The 17245-nt window shown below is 60.4% G+C and overlaps 2 protein-coding genes across 8 annotated transcripts in view; one reads left to right on the forward strand and one right to left on the reverse strand.

Moving 5' to 3' along the window:
• Positions 1-9831, forward strand: part of USP20 (ubiquitin specific peptidase 20) — a 44166-nt gene extending 34335 nt beyond the window's left edge. For 5 of the 7 annotated variants that reach the window (XM_047830669.1, XM_047830676.1, XM_047830671.1 and 2 more), the window contains 11 exons: positions 2299-2332; positions 2525-2570; positions 3333-3513; positions 3591-3717; positions 4151-4320; positions 4402-4483; positions 5429-5537; positions 6405-6507; positions 7810-7881; positions 8273-8449; positions 8592-9831. In XM_047830669.1, the coding sequence (XP_047686625.1) occupies positions 2299-2332; positions 2525-2570; positions 3333-3513; positions 3591-3717; positions 4151-4320; positions 4402-4483; positions 5429-5537; positions 6405-6507; positions 7810-7881; positions 8273-8433 (1085 nt within the window). In that variant the 3' untranslated portion in view covers positions 8434-8449; positions 8592-9831. The remainder of the gene's footprint in view (positions 1-2298; positions 2333-2524; positions 2571-3332; positions 3514-3590; positions 3718-4150; positions 4321-4401; positions 4484-5428; positions 5538-6404; positions 6508-7809; positions 7882-8272; positions 8450-8591) is intronic. The other 2 variants (XM_047830674.1, XM_047830675.1) reach the window with 2 other exon arrangements.
• Positions 9832-13607: 3776 nt separating this feature from the next.
• Positions 13608-17245, reverse strand: part of FNBP1 (formin binding protein 1) — a 143084-nt gene continuing 139446 nt past the window's right edge. Inside the window, exon 17 of the mRNA XM_047831302.1 lies at positions 13608-16702. Within this exon, the coding sequence (XP_047687258.1) occupies positions 16695-16702 (8 nt within the window). The 3' untranslated portion in view covers positions 13608-16694. The remainder of the gene's footprint in view (positions 16703-17245) is intronic.

Below are 17245 nucleotides of genomic sequence, written 5' to 3' on the forward strand. Positions count from 1 at the left end.
AGTCACCGCCATCACCTAGGAAATTCCAAGGGACCTTTAGGAGCCTGCCAGGAAGTGGGGTTAAAGGTCAAAGGCCAAATATCAGATGATGCTTCTAGTGCTCTTACCACTTAGGAAACTAGAAGGACCTTAGGGAGTGTGAGCCGGGAACCTGGGGCAGAGACCAACAGCTGTATTTTCCACGGTCTCACGGCCATCTTTGTCCGTGTCTCTCATCGATGACATGTGGTTTCTGCGTACAGATCTTTCACCATCCTGGTTAAACGTATTCCTGTGTTGTGTGTCTTATCATCCTCGACCCGATTGTAAATGGGTTTGTTTTCTTGGTTTCTCATTCAGATATTTCACTGCCAGTGCACAGGAATGCCGCTGGTTTTTACATGTTGAGTTTGTGCTCTGCGTCTTTACTGAATTCGTCTGTCAGTGCTAACAGCTTTTTGGGGGGAGTCTTTAGGGTTCCCACGTGTAGGATCGCGTCATCCGCATACAGACAGCCTGAGCTCCTTACCTCCTCTTCTCCTTTTTGGGCGTCTTTTATTTCTTTTTCTTGCCTAATTGCTCTGGCTAGAATAGGCCTGGTGAGAGTGAGCGCCTTTGTTTTGGTCCTGATTTTGAAGGAAAAGCTGCTAGCTTTTCACCATTGAGGATGACCTTGGCCATGGGCCTGTCTTAGGTGGCCTCCGGTATGTTGAGGCGTGTTCCCTCTACACCTAACCTACTGAGACCTTTTATCGTGAGAGGGTGTTGAAATTCATCAAATGCTTTTCCTGTCCGGGTTGAGAGGATCATACGATTTTACCCTTTATCCTATGAACGTAGAGTATCCCGTGTATTGATTTGTGTGTGTGATAAACCATACTTGCCTCCCAGGGTTAAATTCCCTTTGATCATGGTGTGTGAGCCTTTCAATATGATGCTGAATTTGGTTTGCTAGAATCTCTTTTGACGATTTCCCCGTCAACATTCATCAGGGATATCGGCCCATCGTTTTCTTTTCCTTTAGTGTCCTTATCTAACTTTGGTACCAGGGTGCTGCTGGCCTCATAAAATGAGTCTGAGAGTGCTCCCTCCTCAGCTTTTTGGAAGTGTTTGAAAAGGATTGGTGTTAATTCTTTTTTTTGAATGTTTGGTAGAATTCACCGGCAAACCATGTGGTCCTGGACTTTTGTTGGTTGGGAAGTTTTTACTTTTTACTACTATTGCAAGGTGGAAAGAACACTGCTCTGATCTCCTTATTACTGGTCTGGTCAGATTTTCTCTTTCTTCGTGATTCAGTCTTGGTTGTATATCTCTAGAAATGTGTCCATTTCTTCGGGGTTATCCAATTTGGGGTACAGCGAATTGGACACAGTGCCTCACATGATCCTTTGTGTTTCTGTGGTGTCTCTTGTAAGAGCCCCCCTCCATTTGTAATTTGCTTGCATCCTCTCTCTCTCTGCTTTTGCTAATCTAGCTAAAAGCGTTTTCAATTTTCTCTTTTCTGAAAACCGACTCTTAGTTTCCCTGATCTTTTTTTTTTTTCTATTGCTTTTTTTCTCGTCTCTGTTTATTTACGCTCTCATCTGTGCTGTTTCCTCCCTTCTGCCAAGTTTGGCCTTAGTTTATTTTTCATTTTCTCTCTCATCGAAAAAGGTTGTTTGAGATCTGTGTTTGGAAAAGATCTGGATACCGTATCCGTCTTCCCAGATTTGTTCCAAGTTTGCTCTGTGGCCCAACAAAGGATCGGTCCTGGAGAATGTGCCGTGCACACTTGAGAACGTGTATTCTGGTGCCGTTGGGTAGAACGTTCTGTCTGTGTCTGTGAGGTCCACTTGGTCTGTAGTCCTTCAGGTCTCTGGTTCCCTTATTAATTTTCTGCCTGGACGATCTGCCCAGCGTTGAAAGTGGGGTGTTAAAGTCCCAACTGTTACCGTATTGCTGACTCTTTCTGCCTTTAGTTGTGTTAATATTCGCTTCCCGTATTTAGGTCCTGTGGGGTTGGATGCGTACGTTTACAATAGTTACCTCTTCTTGTTGAATTACCCCTTTATCACCACATGGTGACCCTCTTCGTCTCTCCTGACAGATTTGGACCGAAAGTCCGTGTTATCTGATACCAATATGGCCACCTCTGCTCTCTTGGTTTCCATTTGCAGGGAATGTCTCCTTCCATCCCTCTCTCCCAGCCTGTGTGCCCTTAACACTGAAGTGAGTCTCTTGCAGGCAGCCTATCGGGTTGTGTGTCGTCAGCATAAATGATCATGTCCGCTTCTGCCATTTCCTGTCCCCGCTAACCGTTGTCTGCATTTACTGCTCTAGGCGACAACATGTACAGCTGTGAACGGTGTAAAAAGTAAGTGTGTGTGTGTCCCGGGGCCTCTCCCCAGCTTCCCATTCCGACCCCTCCGTCCGTCTGTGTCCCGCGCACTTCCCCTGCTCGCCCGGGGAGTTTGACCCTGACCTCACGGACGTGCCCCTGTTGGGAGGGTGCCGCTCTACCCCCACACCCGGACACTCACCGCTGCTCGCCCGTTGTCCCTGCCAGGCTGCGGAACGGGGTGAAATACTGTAAGGTCCTGCGGCTGCCCGAGGTGAGTGGAGCGGCCCCCCCCCGCCCCCGCCACTGCCTGTCACTGAGCATCCTTCCTCCCCCAAGAAGCCCGGGGCTGGGGAGAGTTGACCACTTCAGGGGGGAGTCCACTGCTTTGGCTGAGAGGCCTGCTGGGAGGGGTCAGGACAGCGACGTGGGCCCTCCCTCAGCTCCTCCCGCACTGTGCCAGTCCCAGCGGGACTGGGGCCGGCGTGGGGCGGAGGGTGCCACCCCGGGGAAGGTGGGTGTGCGGGGAGGCCTCTCTGGGGGAGTCGGTCTGAGTGGGCCCTGAGCGCGGGGGCTGTGTGGGCCTCGTGGGGGTGAGGGGGTGGGCAAAGCTCCGAGGCAGGAACGGGCTCAGTGAAACCCGGAGCAGAGAGGAGCGGTGCCCGAGAGGCGGGAGCTCGGGGCCGTGCCGAGCAGGTTTGGGACGCCCGTCTCGGCAGCCGGTGCCGTCGGCGTGGCCCTGCCGTCACCCGTGCCTCTGCCCGTGCCTTGCGGCGAGCCAGCTCGGCTCCCACGCGGGGCTCTTCCCTTGTTCAGGCGGCTCGGTGGGTGTGACCCATCCACCCGCCTGGGCCTCTGGAAGGCTCTAGCCGCTAGGTTCCTTGTTTTCACCTGAATGGCAAGACCGGAGTGGACCGAACAGCGGGCTGGCGGGTGTCCCAGAGCCTAGCCTCGAGACCCTGCCTGGTTACCAGGGCTCGCAGGGCCCCAGCCAGCCCCGTCTGGAGGGACCGACACCTGCCCCCGGTCCCCGCAGATCCTGTGCATCCACCTGAAGCGCTTTCGGCACGAGGTCATGTATTCGTTCAAAATCAGCAGCCACGTCTCCTTCCCCCTCGAGGGACTTGACTTGCGTCCATTCCTTGCCAAGGAGTGCACGTCGCAGATCACCACTTACGACCTCCTCTCTGTCATCTGCCACCACGGCACAGCAGGCAGTGAGTCCGGCCACCCCTGCGCCTCCCTGTCCCCGTCCCCTAGGCCACCCGTGACCCGCCCGCCCCTCCCGCCGCAGGTGGCCACTACATCGCCTACTGCCAGAACGTCATCAACGGGCAATGGTACGAGTTCGATGACCAGTATGTCACCGAGGTCCACGAGACGGTGGTGCAGAACGCCGAGGCCTACGTCCTCTTCTACAGGTGGGGGCCCTGGGCGGGCCGCCGGGGTAGAGCTGGTGACCTGCGGGCCTGGGCGTCCCGCCCCCGGCCCCTGGGGCTTCCGTCAGGGTGGGTGGGGCCTGGAAGGGCTCTAGACTCGGGCAGCAAGGGTTTCAGTTTGGAAGAAAGAGCCCCGTGGCCACCGCGAGAAAGTGGGAAGCCCAAGAAGTTGAGTTTGGGTCTTCCGCGGTGGTCCCGTGGGAGGGGGCGGTGGCCGGAACTCTGGCAGGGGTGGGGCTCAGGCAGGGGGAGTGGCGGTAGGTGGCCCCGGGCACGCCCCTGCCGGCTGTGGCTGGTGCCCCTGCGTGGAGTGAGCCCAGGCGCGGCTGCGTGCAATTCTCCTGCCCCAACCCCCTCCCACCTCTGCCCTACCCCACCCCACCCACCCTCGCCCCTCGCCTCACCCCTGCCCCAGGAAGAGCAGCGAGGAGGCTGTGCGGGAGCGGCAGCAGGTGGTGTCCCTGGCCGCCATGCGGGAGCCCAGCCTGCTGCGGTTCTACGTGTCCCGGGAATGGCTTAACAAGTTCAACACCTTCGCGGAGCCGGGGCCCATCACCAACCACACCTTCCTCTGCTCCCACGGAGGTGAGGGCGCCTTCTCTGCGGTGGGGGCGCGGGGCGGGCGGCCGAGCCCCCAGCTCCCCGTCCCTCTGCCTTCCTCCCCAGGCATCCCGCCCAACAAATACCACTACATCGACGACCTGGTAGTGATCCTGCCCCAGAACGTCTGGGAGCACCTCTACAACAGGTAGGTGCCGTGCCTGCCTCTACTGGGAGGGCAGCCTGCCCCCGTCCGGGCCCGGCACTCGGCGGGGCAGGGCAGGAGCTCGGGGAACGGATGCCACCGTGGGCCCCACGCCGCCCTCCACTCCGGGCAGAGCCGCACAGGAGCGGCTGCAGGGGCTTCCCTGGCACGCGAGCTGCAGGGAAAAAGACACTGGTGGGCATCCAGCTGGATCCTTCCGGTCAGGAGGGACAAAACGGGCTCAAGCAAAAGCAAGCGTGTTGGACCCTGTCACAGATAGTCCTGGGAGCGCCGGCTTGGGGCAGGCCCGGCTCGGGGGGCCTCCAGGCCCAGGTGGCTCTGCGGACAGGTGGGCAGGACATGCCGTGCCCAGCACGTGCTCAGACGGGTCGGGACAGGCTCTGCCCCGGCCGCTGGCGGGTCAGGCGTGGACTCTGTCCGGTTGCAGGAGGGTGGGCCAAGCCCCACGGGGAAATGTGTCCCCGTATCCCGTGGAGCTCCACCCTCCTGCCCGCAGAGGGACAACCTTCTGCGTCCCTTTGGCATCGTCCCCGGGGTCTGGCCGGGTGGGCTTGTGGCCACAAGGGCTCCCGCCCAGCAGCCAAGAGAGGAAGCGAGAACGTTAATCCCTCCTTCAGCCATTCAACATCTGTTTGTGACACACCTGTGCCGGCGCAGGCCCCGTGCCGGGTGCCGTGGTCGTGCTGGCACACGGGTGCCCTTGCCAGACTGGCAAGGAAGACAGAAAAGCGAACGGGCTGTGCACAGGGCACCCAGGGTTGCAGCGTTGGGGAGCCTCCCCAGAGGAGGAGAAACCCACCACGTGGAGGGCGGCCATGGCTCTCTGGCAAGTTCTGCTGCCTCCCCTACTGGAACCCACCCCTCAGGGCTCGCGTTCTCTCTCTCTCCCTCTCCGCTCCCCCCTCCTGGCCCTCCCTCCCGGTGCAGGTTTGGGGGCGGCCCTGCCGTGAACCACCTGTACGTGTGCTCCATCTGCCAGGTGGAGATAGAGGCCCTGGCCAAGCGCAGGCGGATTGAGATCGACACCTTCATTAAGGTGCGTGCGGGTGGGGGTGGGGCGCCTCTAGCCTCCGCTGGGGCCACGCGGGGATTTGGGGACTGAAGAGCCGCGTGCAGCCAGGCTCTATCTGGAAGACACGTTCTGTGGGGAGAACAGAGTGGCCAGAGGCCTGGCCAGACATTTAAGATTTTACCAGCAGGAGGGCGGGGCTCAGGAGGCTCAGGTCCATCTGCCGGGTGTGCTGGTAAGCCACGGGCACTGTGGCTTGGGGCTGGATGGTTCTTTGTCGTGGGGACTGGACTGCGGGTGATAGGACAGTTAGCATCCCTGGCCGCCTCCATGCCAGCCGCACAAAAATGACCTCCAGACACTGGCAGTGTCCCTTCCCCCTCCCACTGAGAACCATGGGTTCTACCAACTGACCCCGAAAGGGGTGTTAAGTGAAAAAAATCAGATGGCAAAACAGGACCCAGGACGATGCCGTATAGGAAAGGGGCTTGTGCAGTGTGGTGCTGGGGCCCCGGGCACACCCCGGCCCCGGGGCTGTTCAGAACAGGCGACCGGGGGCCATCCATCATCCAGTAGCAGACGCGTAGGTGAAAGACAAAGGACACTGCACTCTGTGCCCACGAGAAAACGCGTCAGAATGGTTAACGAGGGAGCGAACGGCCGCAGTCCGTGAAGTGCGGGAGAACCGCATCTGCGTGCCTTCTCCCTTGGATCAAAGTCCTTGAAAAGAGATCGGGGTGGCGGGGCCGCGGGGGGATGTTCCTCTGAGCTTCTCTGGGGGCCCCGCGGTTTCTACCTGGAGGATCTGGTGTTTTCTGAGAGTCGAGGGTGCGGGTTGGCGGGGTGCTAGGACCATCCCGCTGACCCTCCCCTCTGCTCCCCCGGCCGGCCCAGCTCAACAAAGCCTTCCAGGCCGAGGAGTCCCCCAGCGTCATCTACTGCATCAGCATGCAGTGGTTCCGCGAGTGGGAAGCCTTTGTCAAGGGCAAGGACAATGGTGAGTGGAGCACTGGCCTGGCACTCCGCCCACCCACCCACCCCCCCCCCCCCCCCCCCCGGGAGGGCCCTGGGGCTTCAGATCTGCGGGGAGGGCCCCAGGAGGCGGGAGAGGGAGTGCCTGGGGTGGTCGGTGGCTGCCCAGCAGGTTTAGGCCAGTGCCTGCCTCCTGGAGGAGCAGAGAGCACGGGTGTTATTCCAGCCCAGCACGCTGGGGTCGCTGTCCCCACCGGGCTAGCTAGCGGGGGCCAGACCACCCAGTGTCCTGGAGCCAAGCCTTCTTGCTGTAGTGGGAGAGAAGCCGTCTGGCTCCGCCCCTTCCCTCCCCTTCTCTCCTGTTCTCCCATCCCTGCTGGTGCCCAGAGGAGGCTGTTCTTTCCTCCTGCCAGGCCCTTTCCTTTGAGGGTTCTCTTGCCCTAAATACTAGCTTTTAGTGGATAGATGGCTTCAAGCTCTTAGGAAAGACAGTGGACACAGTGTCCTCTGACCCCATGACTTACAGAGGCAGAGACAGGCCCCATCACAAGGCAGCTCCCAGAGCCCTCTGCAGTCCCCTGCAGTCAGAAACAGCCGACCCTGAGCCCTGGCCTGCCTGCGGCCACCCTCACCACCCTCAAGCCCCACACTTGGGCTCCCAGACCGGGGCTTGGGGACCTGGCAGGGTCGGCAGAGCCAGTGGGTTCTGTGAACGGAACATTTGCCTTTCAGGGCATGAGCTCCAGCCAGGACTCCGGGAAAGGGGAGGGCGGGAGGGACCTCACCGCTGTCCAGCCCGTGCCAGGCGGCAAGGTCCCAGGGACACCCCGAGGCCTCCCTAGTGTTGGTGGAGGCAGTCGGGCTTGGCTCTGATGGAGAAACGGGCTCTGGAGCTACAGCCTTACCTCCGGCCCCAGCCTTATTCCTGCCAGCTCTTACCTGGGCTGTTACTTCCCCTGCTTCTGCGACGGCTCTCAGATCAGGTGGTCGAGGCTTCCGTGAGGTTTCGGGAAGGGTGCTCGGCGCGTGGCAGCTGCCGTCCACAGTAAGGGGTCTGAAACTAGCTCGTGGGTCCCTGAAGTCCCCCGTGCGGGCTCCAGGGATGCTACGAGTCCCTTCTGGCTCTCAGACTTCCACGCACGAGCACGCACCTGCCCCTGGAAGGACGTCACACTGACCCCCTGCGGCCCGGACAGCCTCTCGGGGGCCACGGGTGTTAGAGTGACACCTTGAGAATGGCTCTTACCTGTTGAGAGGCGGGGGCTGGGGTTTCTTCCCACCGCTGCAGAGGCCCGGAGGTGCTGAGCCTGAGCTGTTTCTGTTCCAGAGCCCCCCGGGCCCATTGACAACAGCAGGATCGCACAGGCCAGGGGAAGCGGCCACATTCAACTGAAGCAGGGTGAGTTTCGCCGGCTCCAGCCCTGGCCTTCTGGGCCAGCCGGGGTCCCCCCCATCCCCGCCCCCCAGCTGCCAGTCACAGTCTTCCCAGGAGCCCCCGCCGCTCACACCCATGCCCTGTGTCGGCCTCCACCTGCCCTTTGTGTGAACCCCATACCCCCAGAAATGGGGCGCAGAGATGCACCCTCTGGGGTCCTGAGAGCACAGACGTCCTGCTGGGGCATCCTGGATTTGCATTTCACCGCTTTGCACGGAAACGCATAGTTGCGCTCCCTCCCTTTCGGGGCCTGCACCTCCCGGAGCCCCCACTGCCGGAGACCATGGAGTCACCAAGGGAGCAAGGGGGCAGACGTGAGCCCGGCCCCGACCCGGTGCCCTCTTGGGCCCTGCAGGAGCTGACTATGGGCAGATTTCGGAGGAGACCTGGGTCTACCTGAACAACCTGTATGGCGGTGGCCCCGAGATCGCCATCCGACAGAGTGTGGCCCAGCTCCAGGACCCAGAGAGCTTACACGGGGAGCAGAAGATCGAAGCCGAGACCCGGGCCGTGTGACTTGGTGGGCCAGTCTGTAAGTCCCCTCCCTTTCCAGAGACCCTCTCGTGTCCCTGGCGTGTTGGAAGAGTGCGTCCCCGAACACACCTTCCGGGAGGCTGTTGGGAGAAACCCTCCCGTGGGCCCTGCCGGGCTGAGTGCCCCAAGTGTCCCCACAGGCCCCTGCCTTTGCCCTCCTCCCGGCAGAGGGCGCGTTTGTACCCCGAAGACGGGCCGGCCACTTTGGAAACCCAGATGTGTAAAGAGGCAGAAAAGTTGTTTCGGTTCAAGCGAGTCATGCCACAACCGGGAAACGCATCCACCGCAGGCTGTTCAAACGGCCGAGGCTCCGTGACGTTCGTTAACTTGGGTGTCCGTCCCCGTGTGCCACAAGCGTTGTGTCCCCAACCCGCCCTCCGCTAACTCGGGCCCAGCTTTTGTCCCTGGGGCTCGCAGTCAGGGACCGTGGCCGTCCAGCACCCGGACTCACAGCCCAGAGCTGGGGAGCAGGGTGCCGAGCACGCGAGGTCGGGGTGCGAGGGCCAGCTCCTCCCTGGGCCCCGCTTCGCCCGACTCCGTGGTCACAGACAGGCTCCGGAGTCCCACACTGCTGTCAGCGTTTCTCCTGCACACTAACGACTCTGGACTCACGCGCGATCGGGATCCGGGGTGGGGGTAGGATTTGTCAGCAGAGATGGTTTCTGGAGGCGGCTCCGTCCCTGTGCTGCCCCATGGATTGGCTGGAGCTTGCCCCCACCGGGGAACCGGATGATGAGACAGAGGTCCCCCGCTGTCACTGTCTCTTGCTGCTCACGCGGCTTCCCTGGGGGCTGGCGCTAGAAAACACAAGCTACCCCTTTCTCCCCGCGCTGTTGCGCGCCCGTCGTGGAAGTATGTTCTGGATGCCGAGCGAGGCCACGGCTGGGGCGGTCGGGGTGAGCACGGGGGGGCCTGGGTCTTGCTTCCCGCGGCACTGAAGCCCCTGGACGAAGCAGCTGGGGCGGCTGCCCCGGGGCCAGAGGGAGTGGGGGATGAGGAAGGGGTCCTGGAACCGAAGCCCCCACACGCCGTGGCCTTCAGTCTCCGTAGAAGCAGATGTCGGTGAACTGCCAGGCCGTTCAGGCAGAGCCCCGAGGCTCTCGAAGCTGAAGCTCGCAGCTCGCTCCTGCCGTCTCTGCCTGGCTCCTTCCCTTCCCCACCGAGGCAGCATGTGATCAAAGAACCAGCCGCTGTGGAATCCCTTGACTTTTGTCACAGTCTTCAGAGAGCCGCAGCGGCCACCACGCCTCAGAGCCGGGCGGCCGCACGTCACCCTGGCCGGGACGCACAGATTCCGCGCCAGGTTGTGAGCTCGCCCCAGGTCTGCGCGGCCTCGTTTGTGTCCAGAATGTCATAATAAATACGTATGCGTCCCCCACAGCCCACGCTGTTGTCTGTGCTTCCGCGGGGGCGGTGGGGGGGGTGCGGAGCCGGGGTGATCGGCGTCACCAATAGCTGTGCCAGCGGGGCCTCTGCGTGGCTCTGAACCTGTGTCTGGAAGCCGCAGGAGCGGAAGAGGAAGAGGAGTCTGCCTACACGTGCCGGCCTTTCCCGGCCCCAGAGAAGCAGGGGTGGGGGCGGGGGGGAGGCGGGGGGCGGGTGTCGAGGCCCCGCATCCCACAGGCCGGTCCCCTCCTGGCGCCGCGCCCTGGCCACTCCGAGTAACCCCGCACCGAGCAGGGGCCGCCCTCCCTGGGCCGGGCAAGGCCGCCTCGCGGCCCCGGGGACCTTTCCCTCGGCGCACGGCCGACATTGTGCCGGCGTCACTGCATCGCGGTGGCCGGTGTCCAGCCCCCTGACGTTTAGTGACGTTCGTGTTTTATTTGCCCCACGGTTTGGGGTGGTTTTGTTGCTACTCCCTGGGGTCTGGTGGGGAGAGAAGAATTGGCGGTTTTTATGTGTTAACTTGAAACACACATGCTCGTGAGATCCCCTCACACGTGAGTGTGCAGAAGCGTGTTCAGCGCCGAGAACGGTTCCTCGGCGTCACCATCACCGGTCCCCACGGACTGCTGTGGGTCCCTCCTGAGCACGCCTGCCACCTCGCCCCACCCCAGAGGTAGCCCCTGGCCTCCGTGGCCGCGTGCGTCTGTGTCTAAGCAGTATCTTTAGCTTTGCTCGCATCGGAACGTCGTCTAGACAGAATTCCCATGGTGCAGATTTCACGACTGGCTTTTCTTGCTTACCTTGGAGGATGAGAGTGAACCAGTTCTATTGATTCGGAGTTTTGGAGACACTCAGTCACTGGACTACAGGAAGGTGGGGGAGAGATTGGGAGGTACCCCTGGGCCTGAAAATGCTTTACATCTTCCCTCGAAGCACCAGGCTTTGGGACGCTGGGCTGGTTCAGTCCGTTCAGCGTCCGTCTCTTGGTTTCGGCTCAGGTCATGATCTCACGGTTCGTGAGATTGTGCCCCGAGTTAGGCTCTGCGCTGACAGCGTGGAACCTGCTGTCTCCGCCTGTGGATTCTCTCTCTCTCTCTCCCTCTCTCTGCCCCTCCCCCGCTTACACACAGGCACTCTCTGTCTCTCTCCAAATAAATAATCTTAAAAAGAAACACCAGGTTTTAAGTGGCTCGGCCAAACTTAAAGGTGCTGGAATCCGGAGACAAAAGAGGAGACCGTGGATGTTCACCCCACGGACTGCGGACTCGGTGGGGACGAGAAGCACCCACGGGGCAGGGCAGCAGGGGAGGCCCCTTCCTGTCTTTCCCTCCTGCCAGCTCCCCCCTGTCGGGCTGCTTGCTCCCTTAGGCTGGGACTGGGCCTCACTCCAGCAGCACCTTTTAGAGGAGCCAGAGCCACGGCCCCGGCCGGGGAGTGTGCGGACCTGCCGTCCCATCTGCCCATGCTTCTCACGAACCCACATTCGCAAATACAAGGGCAAGGCACAGTCACCCAGGAAGTGTGGCTTCCCACCTTCGTGTTTGTTGCAGTTCCGCACAAACAAGCCTGTGGGTCTTCCCCCACCTCATTTTGAGCCCCACAGAGCCTTGAGGGAAGCCAGTGGTGTTTTGGAATGGGCCCTCCCTCTGGCTGGTTTCCGTGCAGAAGAGAGAGCGTCACTGCAGGGAAGGAGCAGGTGCGGGAGAAACGAACGCCCCCAGGGGGAGCTGTGGGAAGGGCAGTCCGAGCTGTGGACCAGGTGCCTTCCGGAAAGCTGTCCCAGGGGCCTGTTAGGATGCTGTCTCCAGCCCTTCCCAGGATCTGACCCCAGTGAGCAGCCTGGTGTCTGGTGAGTGGGAGCCGGCACAGGCTGGCCTGGGGGCAGTGAGAGGGTGTGCACGCTGCCGGGGGCGCCCAGCCCCCCTCCCCCTGCACCAGGCAGGATGCTGCCCGGGATCCTTCCGGCCCCTGCTGCTTCCTTCCGGGGCCAAAGAGCTGATGAAGAGATCCCTGTGTTTTCTTCCACACCTTAAAAAATAAAAACAATGAGGGGCACCTGGGTGGCTCCGTCGATTAAGCGTCCGACTTCGGCTCAGGTCATGATCTCGCGGTCTGTGAGTTCGAGCCCCGCGTCGGGCTCTGTGCTGCCGGCTGGGAGCCTGGAGCCTGCTTCGGATTCTGTCTCCCCGCCCCCCCCCGCCCCCCCCCCCCCCCCCCCGCCTCCCCCCGCCTCCCGTGTCTCGGCCCCTCCCCTGCTCATGCTCTCTCAATAATAAATGTTTTTTAAAAATTAGAAAATACAATGAAATAGATAATAAATCAGGGCCTCATGGCTGTAAACAGCTCCCACACATCCAAGGTGGCTGCTGAGGGCGGCTTCACAGACTTCACACTTTAATCCCTGGTCTGAGAGGGTGCTGGCCACACGCTTACTGCCTCGGAGAAGAGCAGCAGAGGCCAGGGAGGGAAGGGGAGGCCTCCTCCAGCGGGGGACAGGACTTCCCCGCGGCTCAGGGCACGGGGACGTGCGTCCCAGGAAGCTAGGCTGGCCTCCCTTCTTCAGCCCCGGTTCAGAGCTGGATCTCCAGGCTGTCCCGTGGGGCGGACTCCAGGGATCTCTTTTGCTTTAATAAAAGAGAGAGAGAGAGAGAAAGAGAGAGAGAGAGAAAGAGAGAGAGAGACCCTCGAGCCCCCCTGGCTCAGCCCACCTCCATCGTATTGCCCGTTACCGGGTCCCCCGCCAGGGGGCGTCCTTCCCCTGACGCGCTGACCCTCCTCTCCCGCTAGGGGTCGCCCCCGCCTCTGCGGCCGCGCTGCCGGGCCTGGGTGCGGCCGGCGCCGGGGAGGCCGGGTGAGGCCCCCACCGGCCCGGAGAGGCCCGGCCCTGCCCCCGCAGACTCCCGGCCCCAGCGGGGCAGCCTGACCGACGGGTCCGCTGCCTCCTGAGTCAGGAGCTCCGGCTTTAAAGTCCAGTCACACCGGGGTTGGGGGAGGAGGCCCAGGCCCCAGGGAGGGCCGGCCTCTTATTGGTGGCCTCACCTCCCACCCCGCAGCCGTTTGGCGCCTGCGAGGCTGCCCCTGCTCACGCTCCGCGTTGCTGTTTCCCTCCCTCCCGAGAATGTTCTCCGAACATGGCTCGGAGGAGCCTTAGGGCCTCAAGAGGTGTGGGCACAAACCGCTGTACCTCCCCTTCCCCGCAGAGCCTGGGGCCGGATTCTCTGCGCCGGTAGGGACCCGGCCTCCCGCCGCGCACATCCTGTGCGTGCAGGCCTGGGCCTCCACCCTGCGATGTCGCACGCCATCTGCGGCCCCACAGAAGCCAAACTAGCCAGGGGGTGCGTCCGGGCACTTGCACTTGACACAGCAGAGCGTCAATGAACCAACGGCAAACTTGCCCCATTTTCCCAGCAGCCCCCCCCCCCCCCCCCCTCCTACCATAGGATCCCTGAAAACCTGTAGCTTCAAGTGCATGAAAAACAAACTTCCTGCTCCTAAGGAGCCTCCCCAGATCCCTGGACTGAATCGACTCGAATCTCTCATCACAATGTCCCCGACAGGCAGCTTTCCCCCCAGCGGGTGGGGGGATGGTCAGAGCGAGCCCGGCCCCAGTCTCGATGGCTGCCACGGCTACGTGACTCGTCTTGGGTTCACACAGTAAATCAGCGAGGTGCGGACGGGCCCAGCCGCCTCCTCCCCCAGCGCAGGGGCCCTGCCTGCTTCTGTGACCCGGGTCACCCCGCCAGTACAACAAAAACAGTCCCGTGACAACGTAACAGAGGTTATACTTTTATTTAACATTTAAGAGGGTTAACGTATAGTTACAAGGTCAATATAAGCCTTCCAATGGAAGCACTTTATTTGGTTTAATTCCATCTCCAGAGACAAATGGGCAGTTCCAGAACCTTCACAATGGCAATGGGCCGTTACAACACTTGAGATGCCTCCAAAGCTTAGAATTAGTGCCACGCGCACAAATAAACTAAAAAGTTTAAAGGTGCTCAACGTCAGGTTAAAATAGAATTTTGGATCACTCTCTAAATAAGTTTGTTTTTGTTTTTTTAATGATAGAAGCAGCACAAGGAGGCAGAGGCATGAGGAAGTATGAAACCAAGATTTCTGGAAAAATACTTAGCATCGATGTAACTTTTTTTTTTTTTTCCACGTTCAGTAAACTTTCTCCTGTAATTACAGATGTCACCAGAAGGCATTAGGGGGCCCCTGTGCTACAGCTCATCTGGCCTGAGCCTCACGGCCTGGAAGCTTCGAGGCGAGCGCCATCAAAACCCAAAGGAAAATCCCATTACGGCTTTCTATACCTTTTTATCCTGCAAAGGAGAAACGGGGTAAATGACAGGTTCCTGTCTTTCGTTTCGTTTTTAGGTCATTGTCAGGGCAGGCTCCTTAAAACTTAGTCATTCTTACGACAACAGTATTCTAGCATCGGCAGGGAAACCACAGGCATCGGGGGTGCGGGGCGGGGAGGCCGGGAAGCGGGTCGGAAATTCCGCGTCTCTATCCTACGTGAACGCGTCCGTAAGAATAGATAGATGAGCTCCCGGTAGGACTCCCAGAGTAAACGATACGTCTCAACTATCACATAATAACTTATTTCCTTTGATGAGCTCGGCCTCACAGCGCAAACCCCACGCCGAACGCTGAGAAGTGCTTACGATGCATTCTTATTTGGACGCAGGTGGTACAGAAGGAAGGAAGCGGGGGCGAGGGGAAGGCGCAGGGGGTACAAGATACGAGTATATTCTATATCGGGTTTAACAGACATGAAAAGGACAAATCACTGCAGCTTCTACCGTATCCCCTATGTTGCGAGAAATGAATCTGTTCTGACCCGGGATGGGAAAGATGCAATGCACATGCGTTACCGAGGCTCTCAAATCGATTTAAAAAAACCATTAGCGTCTTCTGTGGGGTGGAGAGTGGTCAGCTTGGCCTGGTGAGATTCAGAAGTTCCTGGGGACACCTGGTCACCCGGCGGCTGGAGAAGCCGCCCGTGGAGCCCCCGGGGCCGCCCGGACTAACCGCACACCTGTAGGTTTGCAGGGACGCAGGGGAGCCCCGGTCCCCACGCTTCGCCCTTTGGCCGCCTGGCTTCCGGGTCACGTGCCAAGCCGGCCCTCTCGCGAGACTGAGGAGTTGGCCACGGGTGCGCCGCCACCGTGGGGACCGGAGGCCTGCCGCCAAGGTAGCAGCCTCGCGACAGCCGGTGGCCGCAGCCTCTCCGGCAGGTGATCGTCAAGCCAAGGGCGTAGCCCCCTTTAGGGACAGACAGACAGAAGGACAGAGAGACAGAAGGGGGGCGGCTCATGCTCTCTCGCTGGCTCGCCTTTAAACCCAAAGCTACTTCGGTTCACTTGCTCAACCCCGGGCGTTTGCTTGCTGGAAGTTTCTAGTCGCCGAGCCGCTCTGAGGGAGGCGTCTGGTCAACCCCGGTTTGCTGAGAGGAACCATCTTTGGGGCCGCTGGACACAGGCCCAAGCCCTTAGCACCTGCCCGTTTCTGTCCCTGTCCCTGTCCCTTCGGCTCCCAGAAGACACCCTGGTCTTAGATTCGTAAATGTCGAGAAAAATTGAGGAGGTTCGAGGCGACCGCCTAGTTGCCGAAAGCCAAACGAGACAAGAAAGAGGCCCGATTTCCTTCTTGGGCTTCGGATGGGGTCTCGTCCACAGACACTCCCAGCCAGTGATTTCTCCCGACTGTTTCTGCACCAGAAAAGAAGGAACGCTGCGCTGCTCTAAGGCATGGGTGGCCACAGGCTACATGGCCTCACGTCGTCCCCAAGGATCCGCAAGGGGCGGGAAACCTCGCTCCAGAGGCAAACGCAGTCCAGTCTCCGTGGCCTGCAGAACACGTGAGAACATACAGAAGCCGGAGCCACGGGCAGCACAGGGTCTTTGGTGAGGAAAGCGCTAAAACCCTAAGACGCACATCTCGGAATTCGTGGAAAGACGGGAATTTTCGCCCTGCGACCAGCTAACGCCGAGGCGAGACCCTCGTTGGTGAAGCGCCAGGGTCCATAGTGCTCATTAACGAGGGAGACGACAGGGAGAAGGCGGGAGGATGCAGGCTTTTGTGTGTGGCCCCCGGGCTGGAATAGGACGTCCAGTCCAGACCTTTCCAGGCCACTGAGCACGGGCCCCAGATAAAAACACGTGTGCGCTGAGCGTGCACGGAGGGGGGGGTGCGCGCGTGCATGCGTGTGCGTGCCCCCGTGGCCACCGTGGCCGCTCTCGGGCCATGACCTGTTGCAAGGGCCAGTGTTTGGGGCGAGGTGAGGACCCATAACCAGAAAAGGACCACTGAATACTCAACAGAGTCGGGACACGGGAACACGTCCGTGACATTCGGGTGCTCAGTCTACCTGGTGCACACCTGGCCTTCCTCGTCCAGATTTTGTTAGTCTCCCGGGCGGGGCGGGGGGGGGGGGGGGAGGTGACCAGTGGCAAAATTTTCACGAAAGGCACAGTGTGAACCATGGACGGGCCAGGATGCTCCAGGTAGACTGAGGGCCGAGGCGGGAGCCCGGGGAGGGGGGAACACGTGTCTAGCTGCCTTCCGTGGTCCTGTGTGTGGTGGGGACAGGGACAGACCTGCTCCCCGCAGAGGTGGCTGGACTGGGCCACGGAAGGAGCAGGGCCACGAGGGGCATGCTGTCGAAAGAAAAGAAAAAGAAAAAGGCAAGCAGCTACGTGGCGGGGGGGGGGGGGGGGGGGACGGGGTGGGGGGGGGAATGTCACTTCAGGCTGAGATGTCCAGGGCCACGGTCCAGCCCAGCGCGGGCGCCCAGGCCTGTGGAGACAAGCAGACCGGAGGGTTTCTCCTGGGAAGGCTCCCCGAGGCCTCTAGGAATCTACAACACAAAAAGAAAGAAAAAGACGGTTTAGAGGAAGGCAGGCGGTCGGGGGGGGGGGGGGGCCACTCTGTTTCTCAGAATGCACCACCCGGGAGGGGGGACAGCTTCAGAACAGTGGGGCTGTCACCACAGGGCACGTCTGAGATAAGGAACTTTCACGGTTTCACTTCCCACTTTCCCTGGGGACCCCGCCTTTCCTTCAGGGGTGAACAGAGGCCCGCATGGGCGACGCTGCCCCCACCCGCCCCGACCCCCTCTTTCTAAGGGGGGAAAAAAAAAACGTGACCAGGTTCCCAGGAGGGCGCGAGGCATTTCAAGGCCCGGTTCTGGATTCTGTCCCCGGCTGACACTCTCTGTGCTTTACAAAAGTGTAAAATCTTGGCGAGAAAAGGAGAACCTGTCACTTTAATGTTGACTCAGCAATAAACAGTGAAAGTTCTTCATCTTGAGGGGGCAGAGGAGGGGAGAGAGAGAGGCGGATTCTGGAAGCCCTCGGGAGCACACAGGGCAGGAAACAGAGAAGGTGGCATCATTTTAAAG

The sequence above is a fragment of the Prionailurus viverrinus genome, chromosome D4 (genome assembly GCF_022837055.1).
Source record: "Prionailurus viverrinus isolate Anna chromosome D4, UM_Priviv_1.0, whole genome shotgun sequence".
In the NCBI taxonomy this organism is placed as follows: Eukaryota; Metazoa; Chordata; class Mammalia; order Carnivora; family Felidae; genus Prionailurus; species Prionailurus viverrinus.